We start from the raw sequence: 12,881 nt of genomic DNA, 5'->3' as shown, positions 1-12,881 counted from the left end.
ACAGGAAGAAAATATTACTGAAAAGGGCTGATGGCTTGGGTTGGCAGCCACGAAAATATGTTTACAGACGCCACTTCATGCTACTTCTGATATGGTAGCTTGTGTATACTGAGCACTCTCCCCACTCTGTTGTTTTCCTAAAAATGAAGAGTGCTTTATCTGGAATAAGGCATTAATCTACAACTCATTTAACTGTTTAAAACCTTATGTTAGGAAAAAACTATTTCAGAACACACCATTAGACCCTGGATTACACTGCGACAGTGTAGCAAGGGATCAATCCTTCCTTGTACACAATGAATAAAGAATTGCCCATCGCACAGTCTTATCAGCAACACAAACACACCAACTCAAAGATATAAAAATCTTGTCATCAGTAGTGTCAGTTTTGAAGCACGGTGCTCTCTTTACCCTCTCTAAATACATATGCTCAGCTCTTCTTAGGCAGGCATCCCACTTCCTGTCCCCGGCCAGAGCAGAGGTTGAAGGATCAGTGATTCTTGCTAAATCCCCCTCCCCGCCTAGACCCATATATATAAAACTATTTCCTCATCTACTCACAACACCTGGACGGGCCAGGTGCTTGGAGACTTCATTCTTTGTAATGACAAGGCTTTTGCAGAGCCAGGGGTGAAGTCCCATAATGGGAAATGGTTCGTTGACTTTCTGACATTTCATTTTAATCCAGAGTGTATCTTGGACAGCTTGTCAATTCACTTTATTGACCTTTCGCCATACTCTGTGCCAGAATGAAGAGTTGCGATTTAAAAAAAGGAAAAGAATATTGCAATGTCCCTTACTACATAATGTAGTTGTACTGTTTGCCTTATCATTTGAATAAAGAAAAGAGAAATAGTTTAAATTGAATAATGTTGTCTTAGACTGTAGACATTTCATGGCAAGGGGGTCATTGCCTATTGAGTTATGTAATTGATTTCAAACTTTTGATATATTCAGTACTCTTTATTCAGATATAGAGTATCACCTTTGCCACCCCTCCCCCTTTACCTCTAATTCATGGGTGAAAGCCCAGGTACTTATTTTATTTTAATACAAAATCCGTTGAAATAATCATCATAAAATTGAGTTGATTTTCATTCTGCCTTCAGAACATCTCTGCTTGGGTGTCCTAAAGACACCTCAAACTTAACATGTCCAAAACAGAACTCAACTTCATGCCCAAACCCTACCTCTCCACAACTTTCCCATCACTGTAGACAGCACAACTATTCTCCCTGTCTCACAAACCTGTAACCTTGGCATTATCCTCAACTTATCTCTCTCCTTCAACCCACATATTCAATCTGTCACCAGATCCTTTGGGTTGAACCTTCACAACATCACTAAAATCCATCCTTTCTTCTCCATCCAAACTGCTACCATGTTAATCCAAGCAATTATCCTATCCCAACTTGATTACTGTATCAGCCTCCTTATTGATCTCCCTGCCTCCTGTCTCTCCCCATTCCAGTCCATACTTCACTCTGCTGCACAGATGATTTTCCAACAGAAACATTCAGTCCATGTTTCCCCACCCTTCAAGAATCTCCAGTGGTAGTCCATCCACCTCTGCAACAAACAGAAACTCTTTGCCACATGCTTCAAAGCACTCGATCATCTTCTCTCCTCATACCTTACCTCCTGGATTTCCTACTGCAACTTAATCCACACACTCCGCTCCTATAATGGCAACCTACTCAAAGTACTTCAATATCATCTATTTTGATGCCATTATTTCATCCATGCCCTGCCTCTGGCACAAAAACCCTCCCTCTTCAGTTGCAACATATGATCAGGCCTTCCTTGACTAAACCTTCATTTTCTTTTCTCCCACTCCCTGATGCTTCACTCTTGCACTAAGATTTGCACCCTTTATTCATCATAGCACTTATGCACATATTTGTAATGTATTCACTTACTTCCCCCCTTCCAAGCTCACTGTGGGCAGGTAACATGTCCGCCAACTCAGTTTTATTATATTCTCCCAAGGGCTTAGTAAAGTGCTCTGCACACAGTAAGTGCTCAATAAATATGATTGATTGATAGCATTTGTGTTGATGTAGTCAAGGTGAGATTTCTCAGCATCTTCATCATTTTAGAATAAGGTAGATTACAAAGTAGAGTACAAAAGAAACTGCATGACCTAGTGGAAAGAGAATGGGCCTAGGAGTCAGAGGATCTGGGTTCTAGTCCTAGCTCTGCCACTTGCCTGCTGTGTGACCTTAGGCAAGTCAATTCACTTAACTTCTCTGTGCCTCAGTTCCCTAATCTGTAAAATGGGGATTCATTTTCCCTCCTACTTCATTCATTCTACCTCCTGTTTAGACTGTGAGCCCCATGTGGGACTGGATTATCTTGTATCTACCCCATTGCCTAGTACAGTGTTTGGCGCATAGTAAATGCATAATAAATGCAATTAACATTATTATCATTATAATTAATAGTAAAGATAATAATTTGGATAGTGTCCCATCCCTCAAATTAATAGTCCAGAGAAGACGCATCAGATGCACCTGCAGACAGATAATATAAATGCAAGTTAACTTAAAAAGGGGATTACATTTTTATCTATCATACTAGCAACTACTCAGCACATTTATTTTTGCCCCTAAAGTGAGGAATATCATTGATTTTTTTTTGCAGTTCTCAAGTCTTAAACTCTTAAATATAAGAAGCTACAAAATACTGTCCATAATTATCTTGTATCTGCCTCAGTGCTTAGCAAGGTTCTTGGAGCTTAGGAAGCATATAACAAATATGTGATGATGACTATTATTCAAGAAACATTTCTGAGATAGGCTTTTCCTTTTTGTATTAGAATGATTAAATATCAACAATTAATGAGATACACATATTTTTTTCCCTGACAGGTTTGGAGGAGACCAACCCGTCTACATCAACATTATCCGAGACCCAGTCAATAGATTTTTATCCAACTATTTTTTCCGGCGTTTCGGCGATTGGAGAGGGGAACAGAATCACATGATCCGCACCCCAAGCATGAGGCAAGAGGAGAGATATCTAGTGAGTCCTACATTTAAAATATTTTTTAAAGTAGATCCTAATTCAGAGTTCTAATTTACAACCTTCCAAAGAAGGTCTCTAGGTTTTCTTTTTGGCTTCCCTTCAAATACTAAGCCTTATAAGGTTTAAGTTTTGTAGAAAGAAATTGATCCACTATGAACAATTCCAATAGCAGTGCCATTTCAAAAGAAATGATGTTGTTTCCTTTTGTTCTGTTCCTAATGATGTGCTTGATCATATGTGCTTTTAGGCTTGCAGTACTGAGCTGAAAAAAAGTAGTGTTATTAGTTGAGTTGGCAGAGGGAGAGTTTTGTTGATTTTTTTCTCAAAACCAGGCAAAAGAGGGAGGAGATGGGAAAGGAGAAAGGGAATTGAGAAAAGATTTATTTTCCCAGAGCCAGTTATGAATGCATTTTCAAAATTTTCTCCCTTCCCCACAAAAAAAATAAATAAAAATGGCACATTCAATTCAACCACAGCACAGTGTTAGGGATTTACACAATGATAATTTGACAAAGTCAGTCCGTTTGCCTTTCGAGTTCTGGGGTAGTGGAAGAAATAACTTCCATGCAAATGTATGCCATCGGGGCTAGAGCGTGAGTTTTCGGTAATGTGAGGCTTTGTAAGAATGCAACCATCATGGTCTAGGGGAGCTGGTTATAATGTGTCTGAATTCTGTGAAATCCTTCTTGTTGAAGCCCTTTTTGAAGGTTTCAGCTAATCAGGCAATAAAGTGTGAGCTTCCATGGAGTGCAGAGTACTGAACTTGGTGTGGTCCAGTTTAGTAAACTGATACAGGACTTGCAAATGCCAATATTTCACCCTAGAATGAACCTACAAACCAATAAAAATATGTACGCTTTTTACAAGAACCAACCCAGGAGGAAGAGGAGACAAAGATTTTGTTTGGTGGCAGAAGAATAGTTAAGGTTAAGCAGAAAAAAATTCCTAAAGGATGTGGGCTTTGAAGCATGTTAGGAAGGGAAGATAGGATGGAGTAAGTCAAAGAGAACTGGGGATGATATTCCAATAATCATGGAGTAGTTCTGTCATAGACATCTCTGGTTCTTATAGACAAGATGGTTAATAAATACCCACTGTTTAATGGTTTAATGCTATTTGCAGTGTTAGTAAAAAGTACTGGTCAAGAATTTTGATATGGTACAAGGGAAAAAAGTCTCTAAAGTGAATCTGCTCACCATCTCATAGAGTTTTGGGGGAGAAGGATACAGTAGAACAGTAGCTTTAATTAATTTTACAAGAAGATGGTTGTATATTCATCTGCATTCCAGGCTCTGTGGGGAGAATAACAACACTTTTAACAAATGGAGTCAGAAAGTAATCTATTTTTGGCAAGCTGTTGGATTTTGACTAATGCATGTTTAAGTACATTTTAGAAATTTTCAGGTCATCCTTCTTTTTAGATTTTCCCATGAATTAAGTCAAAATGTTTGGCTAAGTGATTTATCCTTGGTGTGAAGTTCACAGCAGTATGTTAAAGATTTAGAAACTTTAGAATTAGCAGGAGTTCTAAGAGATCCTGTTTCTTTAAGCTGTTAATGGAAGAATGGGAAAAATGATCTAATGCCTTTGTACTCTGGCAAGATATTGTTTCTTGAAGAAATGATTTTAATGTAACATGGCCTAACTGCTGTCACAGAGAAATGGATGTTTTAAGCATAAGAAAAAACATTATAATACCCGAAGCCCTATAAAATGAGTTTGTAGATGATTTTCTCCTTTTCAAAGAGAGTTTTGTTTATTTAAAGGGAGACAGTCAATTGCCTTTTGCAAAAGAGCTTAGGTTTTTGTTTTTTCTCCACTGCCCCATTAGACACATTAAAAATAAAATTGTCCCCTTTCAGACTTTGTCCTCCCATTGGCAAGCTTTGCTGGTTAGTTGTCTAACATAAAAGAGGGTAGTTGTTTGTGTCTGAGTGGGGTATAGGCTAGCTGCCAATGATATAAACTGCAATCAAAGTCAGGCATTTTAAATGAAGAAAATGCACATCATTAAACTAGCCTACAGTTCACTTTTTTGCACTTTGAGTTCATGGAGGTGTGTATTACTTTTTTCAAAAGATATATATGTATTATTCTTAGCATTATTAATTCCTTATTCTGAGTTGGCAAATTTCATCTCATTCCCGAAACTTGCCAAGCCAGTTGTTTCTCATTACCCAAAAAGCAGGCTGTTTTTCGGCTGGACCTGAGCGGGTGCTGAAGCTGTTTAGCATACAGCTGATGGTTCGGGTCTTTCCCTCTAGCTCCCAAGAAATAACCTGACACTGAGCTTTTGAAGAGAGAGTATCAGTGGGAGAATAGTGCTCTGACTGTGAGTTTTGTAGGTAAATTGGGTCTACAGAATACAGAAAGAGTTGTGCATCTGATCACCTGGCTATCTGGAAAGAGCTAGATTCTGGATCAGATTCTAATTCTTTTAAAATATTCTTTTTGTGTGAAAAAAAGTATTTTAAAAAGAGTATTTCCCTTACTCCCTCTCCCTTCAATGTCTTGCATCTGGATTTGTACTCTTTTAACCCTTGATATTCACCCCACCCTCAGCCCCACATCAATAATGTGCATATCTGTAGCTGATTTTAGTGTCTGTCTCCCCTGCTAGACTGTAAGCTCTTAGTGGGCAGTTAATGGGTCTATCAACTCTGTTGTACTGTAGCCTTCCAGGAAAGAACCTGGGCTTGGGAGTCAGAGGTCATGGGTTCTAATCCTGGCTCCGCCATTTGTCAGCTGTGTGACTTTGGGTAAGCCACTTCACTTCTCTGGGACTCATGACCTCATCTGTAAAATGGGGATTAAGGCTGTGAGCCCCATGTGGGACAATTTGCTCATCTTGTATCCCCCCAACACTTAGAACAGTGCTTTGCACATAGTAAGCGCTTAACAAGTACCACCATTATTATTATTATTATTACAGTGCTCTACACAGAATAAGCACTCAATGTCAACGACTGATTGATCGATTGTTCTTGCTATAGTAGTAATATTATAGTGGAAAGAGGAAAGTGTAAAGAGTACGGGCTTGGAAGTCAGAGGACGTGGATTCTAATCCCAGCTCTGCTACTTCTTTGCTGTGTGACCTTGAGCAAGCCACTTAACTTCTCTGACCTTAGTTACCTCATTTGTAAAGTAGGGATTAAGACTGCGAGCCCCACATGGGACAATCTGAATTCCTTGCATCTACCCCAGCACTTAGAACAGTGCTCGGCACATAATGAGTGCTTAAAAATATCATAATTAATAATGTTGGTATTTGTTAAGCACTTACTATGTGCAGAGCACTGTTCTAAGCGCTGGGGTAAACACAGGGGAATCAGGTTGTCCCACGTGGGGCTCACAGTCTTAATCCCCATTTTACAGATGAAGGAACTGAGGCACAGAGAGAATAATTATTAATTATTATTATTATAGTAGTAGTAGTATTTATTAGGCACTTATTGGGTGCCGACAACTAAGTAGGCAAGAATACACTGGTGAGAATTAGACACAGTCCCTGGTCCACAAGAGGCTCAGTCTAAGAATATAAGGGAGGAGTGGGGACTATAAACAGACTTCTCAGGAGTGATGAAACGATAACACAGCACAACAAGATACCAGACAAGGGTAAATACACAAAATAAAAACAAAAATCAGCAGGGTGCTGTGGCCTAGAGTAGAATTTCAATCTCCTCATGACTTAGAGTCCAAGGCACATTATTGCCACAGCGAACGCTACAGCATCCATCAGTCTTTGTGGAGGCCTCATGCTGCTACTGATTTTCTCTTTCTTTCCATGGTGGTGAAAGACAGAGAGATATAAAGCTTCTTCAGTAACACAGAGGAGAGCCAGCTTCATTCTTTTCCATACTGCTGGGAGCATACTTTTATCAGGGCAGTGGTAGGCCTCTCCTCCTAATTTGATAACCAAGAGGTGCAGAGTAGAGTTGAACTAAAATCCATACCACAACCTTTGAGATAAATTTCATGAACATCATGGTCGCCTTTCACAGGACTGATAGTAACATCCAAACTTATTATCCAATCCTAGCACAAACTATTTGCTCTGTGGTTCTTATATGTACCAAAGTCAATTTACTGCTTTATTATGTATACAATCCTAATAAAAGTTGATATATCTTTCCTCTATAGATCCCAAAAAATTGGTCTTAGAAAAATTATGGGTAAAGTAATAAATATAGACAAAGCTTAGCACAGTGTTTGCTTTATTCAGAGTGCCATCAGTTTTTCTGTTACGTGTATTCTCCCTAGAATTTTAGGATGTTGGGGAATAAGTAGTGTTTTTCCTCCAGCATATCTGACCAGATAGAAATGTGATGGAGTAAAGAACAGTTGTGTATAGAGTGGTTGGGACTTGTCAGCCATGTGACTTTGGGCAAGTCACTTAACTTCTCTGTGCCTCAGTTACCTCATCTGTGAAATGGGGATCAAGACTGTGAGTCCCACGTGGGACAACCTGATTACCTTGTATCTACCCCAGAGCTTAGAAGAGTGCTTGGAACAAAGTAAGAGCTTAACAAATACCATCGTTATTATTATTATTTTTATTTTTACCCTAAAACACCGACGGAATGCATCTGACATTGTCACATTCACTATGTCAGCAGGAGTTGTCATGATGAAGTGATATGGCTGCCATTTTGTTCAGTCTACTTGATTTAGACCGGGCTACCCTGACCCTTTTTATTGTTCCAGAACCCTTGTGTTCCAGTCCTAGGTGCATGTGAAGTCTGGCACATCATCTAAATCATGGAATTTGGCAGCAGGAGCCCACATAGAAGTAGTCTCTGTGCCAGACATATAAAAGTAACCTTTGTCATATTGGAACTGGATAGGAGACTGGCTAGCCATTTGGGGCAATGCCGGAATTGTTGCTGTTGTAATTGTGTACACATTCTTGGTGTCGATCTTGGCTTGCCTACTGTCCTGTTGGTTTTCCTTAAAGTGGGGCTTGTTCAGGACATAATCATTGTGTTTCAAGAGAAATGACTGGACTTTATTGCATTTGAGAGCAGGACCTTCCCTCATTTTCACTGAAGAGTTGAAAGAGGAAAGGCTAATCCAGGAAGCAAATGAGGCTTCTATTTTATGGCTGCTACCAGTTTCCTGCAATCTGTGAAATATAATGAAGTAAAAGATTACAATCTATAGTTTAACTCAAAAGAAATCCAATTAATCATTTTGCCAAGAGAGATAAAAACAATTATCTCACACTGTCAAGGATTTTCAGATCACTAAGTTTATACTTCAATTGCTCCCAAACCTGTGAACTCTGAAAGTCCTTTAGCTTTGGAATTTTACATATCAAAATGTGTCTGGTGGAAATTTCCACTCTCACACTGACTAGTTGGGATTCCTTTGCTAATAAAGCCTCGGGCTTTGACACCCACCCCTTCTACCAGAAAAAGTTTTGTTTTGTTTTGTTTTTAAATCAAAGAAAGCCTGTTTTTAAAGGGTTGAACAAGTGTTCATTTTACTGAAACAGAATCCAATAGGAGGGGATAAATTGAAGACTTTTGCCCTCCACCCCCAGTTATTGTGCCCATAACTGTGATGTAAGATTTGCCACCCACGTCACTGTGATTCCCCTTGATCTGAAAGTACCATTCTCCAGGCCTCAAGATATCTGCCGACCGTGCAGAATCTCAGAGCAACTAGGTAGTGATGGAGGAAGATACAATGACAGAAAACTAAAGCCGCAGTGTCCTCCTCCTCCAAGATCTCACAATGGCTTAAGAGACCATTTTCCCCTAGGGATATGTCCATCTGGGAGCCGCTCCACCCTGTGTTCGAGCAGCTGGGGAATGATTTCTGACCCATGCCTTCTGGAATCCTTTTGTCCCACATGTATTTACTTTGGAATACCAGCTAATGCAAGCCCTAAATTGAAACTTAAGGATAGCAACAATTCCCCTCTCCAAGTAATAGAAAGGGCAAGGTATACTGAAAAGGATTGTTTCTGGTTTGTTTGAGCATTCTGGAAATTCAGGAGGAAAAGAAACTTCTTGTGTGTGTTTTGAATCTGTCTGTGTAATGCTCTATAAATTAGTACAAAGGGAACTAACCTCATAGAACTTGTTAGTTTTGGGACAGCTTCATATGGAGAATATTTAAAGGTGAATTAGATTACCAAATGGGTTGTGAGGGCCAAGTATGGATTATGTAGAGAGTTTAGTTACAATGGAGCTATTGTTAATTCAGTGGTATTTCAATAGTATTTACTGAGCGCCTACTATGTGCAGAGCACTGTACTAAGTGCTTGGAATGTACAAATCGGCAACAGATAGAGACAGTCCCTGCCCATTGACGGGTTTACAGTCTAATCGGGGGAGACAGACAGGCAAAAACAATAGCAATAAATAGAATCAAGGGGATGAACATCTCATTAAAACAATAGCGATAAATAGAATCAAGGTGATGTACATCTCATTAACAAAACAAATAGGGTAATAAAAATATATACAATTGAGCGGTTGAGCACAGTGCTGAGGAGAGGAGAAGGGAGAGGGAGAAGAGCAGAGGAAAAGGGGGGAAAAGAGGGCTTAGCTGAGGGGAGGTGAAGGGGGGGTAGAGGGGGAGCAGAGGGAAAAGGGGAAACTCAGTCTAGGAAGGCTTCTTGGAGGAGGTGAGCTCTAAGTAGGGTTTTGAAGAGGGGGAGAGAATTAGTTTGGCAAAGGTGAGGAGGGAGGGCATTCCAGGACAGCAGGAGGACGTGGCCCAGGGGTCGACGGCGGGATAGGAGAGAACGGGGAACGGTGTATGCTACTGATGGTGTGAAGCTGACTCAGTTTAAGAAGTAGATCTTTCTAGTCAAGTTATAAACTCTAGATTTTGCCCCACCTAGCAAATTTCTCCTCACTCTATCCAACTTTATCTAGGAAGTTATTAATACCTTTTAACTTCTTACTTCTCCAAGGCACTGTAAGGAAGAATGAGAATATAGCTGTAATGTGATGAAGGATGCTTAGTTTGGAAGTATAAATTGGTTCCCTAAGTGATTGTAGCCTAGTACTTTCACTTGGCCTAGAAAGAAATCAACTATATTAATAGTGGTGTTTTCATACTTTCAAGATGAAACACATCAGCTTTGAGTGAGATAATTTGGGGACATGTTTCTTTAAGAAACATGGTGAAATATGAAAGCGGGTGACAAATTGACCTTTTTCCCAGAGAAGACATGTTTTCTTTTAATATGATCCCAGTGAAAAATTTGGCTAAAGATCTAAAGTATGCACCTCTGAATTCAGGAGGTAGAAGTGTGTAATGAAGAGAGCAATCAAACAATGCCTAGGCAACGCAATAACTTAGTGTTTTTACTAAAAGGGTTAACAGTCTCTGCTAATTTCAGAAAATAATTTAATGGCAGAGAGAATAGCCTGGTGTTCTGAAGACTATTCTGGTAACTAACTTCCACAACCAACTTATCTTGCAGAAACCTTTGACCAAACTACTCTCATCTGCTATAATGCGCTTTGTTTGTTTTTGTTTTTTCCTAGGCTGTTGGAAAATTAGACACATTCTAATTTTTATGGCTCTAATAATATTAGATACATTCTTCCAACAACTAGTCTTGTTTGGGCACAGTTCAGTGTAGTGTTGGAAGAAATGGTTGTGCTTAGGTACTTGAAGTGAATGTGCAGAGTACTACAATATGAGTTGCCCATATGGAACTTTGCAAGAACGCACCCCTCCAGCTGCCTCGTGTTGTTTTAGAACTGGTTTTACTTGGGATCCATATTTTAAAATAAGAAGATACGGAAGTACAACGCTAATCCATGCTTATGCTTTGTTTAAGGGTATTTAAAAGATTAGTATGCTTAGGAAAAGTCCCAAGCATTAGGAGATTTCTGGTTTAAGAACATAGCAATTGCTACCATATCCACTAGCTAATATTTTTGAAAACTCCTAAAGGACAGAACTCCTTGAGAATTGAGGAGGACAATATTAATTATGGCATATGCGCTGGGTTAGTGTGTAAGTGATGAAATCAGACAAAGACCCTGTCTGACACAGACAATCTATCTTATCCTCATTTTACAAATGAGAAACCTCAGACCCAATGAGGTTCAGTGACTTGTTAAAAGAACCCACAATAGACCAGTGATGGAACTAGCACTCTAACACTGGTCTCCTGATTTCAATTCTGTTCTCTTTCCTCTACCATTGTGTCTATTTTTAAGAAGGAAAATAAAGGAAAGTTCAGTAATTACAGATCAGGAGATTTAACACTGATACCTTGAGGAAGGGTAGCAGAACAATTGATTTTCAGTTTCCTGAAAGACCATGGGAGCATCCCTCATAGAATTGTTTTGAGCAAATTAACCAAAATTTAGTCTTCTTTTATGATAGTGACATGGCATATAGACAAGACCTAGACATTGGGAGAGGCATTTGAATCCCTAATGTATTGATCATTATTGTACAGGAAGTCCTGAGATGCACCACACAATTCGTTCCTGAAACCTATGTTCCACATCTATAGACACAGGGTCAGAATTCATTTTCTCAAAGATCAGTGTCCTAAATGGAGAATTGGCTCCTGAACCAAGGTCAGATACCCTTTTCCTAAAATTGCTCAGGTTTGAGCTAGTGGTCTGAAGACTATTCCAGTAACTGGGGCTAACTTCCACAACCAGCTTATGCTTTACTTTCTTCAGAAGTAAAATGGATGTGTCTATTCTCCTTGGTGATCAGGCAACTTCCATCTCTCAGTACTCCCACTCCACCATATCCCCTTCACACACCTTATTCTTTATACTGTCACCCTTTTCTTTCCCCACCCACTTTGATCACAGTTTATAAAATCAGTTCCCCCTTTCCCTGTGACTCCTGTGCACACTTATTTCCTCACCATGTCCCACAGCTAGTGCCATAAAAGAGACTAGTGCTGCAATGTTGAAACAGGCGTGTTGGGAAGCTCAAACGGTAAATGTGTCTTAAGAATTTCCTATATTCTAAATTCCCTGATGCTAGTTCTATGCTCTGCTTATAATAGGTACTCAAATGCTGAGGATCATGATTTATTGAGTACCCAGAAAACTTTTCTAAGCACAGGGAGGAATTGCAAAGCAGTAAAAATAATTTCTGCCTTCAAGGGACATACAAATTGGTGTTATTTTTCTGTCATGGAAGTTATAGAATGGGAATATTGGAATTTCAAAAGTATTTTAAAATGGATGTGAGAAATGTTCTTTAACTGAATTTCCCCCACACCCAAATAATTTATCTCCCAACTTTATCAATTTATCATTTGCTTCTCATAGAAGTTAAAAATACTATTTAATCCAGCAGCAAACACATAGGACATGAAATGAAGACAGTGTGCTGCTGGGTTAGTTCTTGTCTTCAGGAAATGAATGATAGTGAACTTAGGAAACTGATCCAAGCATACTAATTATGGTATTTTTATTCTGAAAGAATAAAAAAATTCCCTTAAACCTATTGAAATCAGTTTCTTTAACAGCAGTGAGCAAATAACCTAAAGTCTATGAGGAAACTACATTTTCCTATTAAATAAATTACCTATGCCCCTCCTGTTTTCACTTGACCCCCTCCAGCACCCATGAGGAGGTGTATCATTTAAAAATGCAGAATGGCCCAGATAATATTTCTCAATAATAATAATAATTCTGGTATTTAAGCACTTATTATGTGATGGGCACTGTACTAAGTACTTGGAGGGTACAATCAAAACAGATTGGACACAGTCCCTCTCCCACAATGGGCTCACAATCTTAATCCCCATTTTACAGATGAGGTAACTGAAGCACAAAGTGAAGTGACTTGCCCAAGTTCACAGCAGACAAATGGCATAGCCAGGATTAGAACCCATGTCCTTCTGA

The 12,881-nt window shown here is 39.3% G+C and overlaps 1 protein-coding gene across 1 annotated transcript in view; it reads left to right on the top strand.

Annotated features, from left to right (window-relative positions):
* Positions 1-12,881, top strand: part of UST (uronyl 2-sulfotransferase) — a 305,282-nt gene that overhangs the window by 183,569 nt on the left and 108,832 nt on the right. The window contains exon 5 of the mRNA XM_029056424.2: positions 2,871-3,024. Coding sequence (XP_028912257.1) covers positions 2,871-3,024 — 154 coding nt within the window. The remainder of the gene's footprint in view (positions 1-2,870; positions 3,025-12,881) is intronic.

This window comes from Ornithorhynchus anatinus, chromosome 2 (genome assembly GCF_004115215.2).
Source record: "Ornithorhynchus anatinus isolate Pmale09 chromosome 2, mOrnAna1.pri.v4, whole genome shotgun sequence".
NCBI classification, from domain to species: Eukaryota; Metazoa; Chordata; class Mammalia; order Monotremata; family Ornithorhynchidae; genus Ornithorhynchus; species Ornithorhynchus anatinus.
This window is presented reverse-complemented; position numbering and strand designations above follow the sequence as displayed.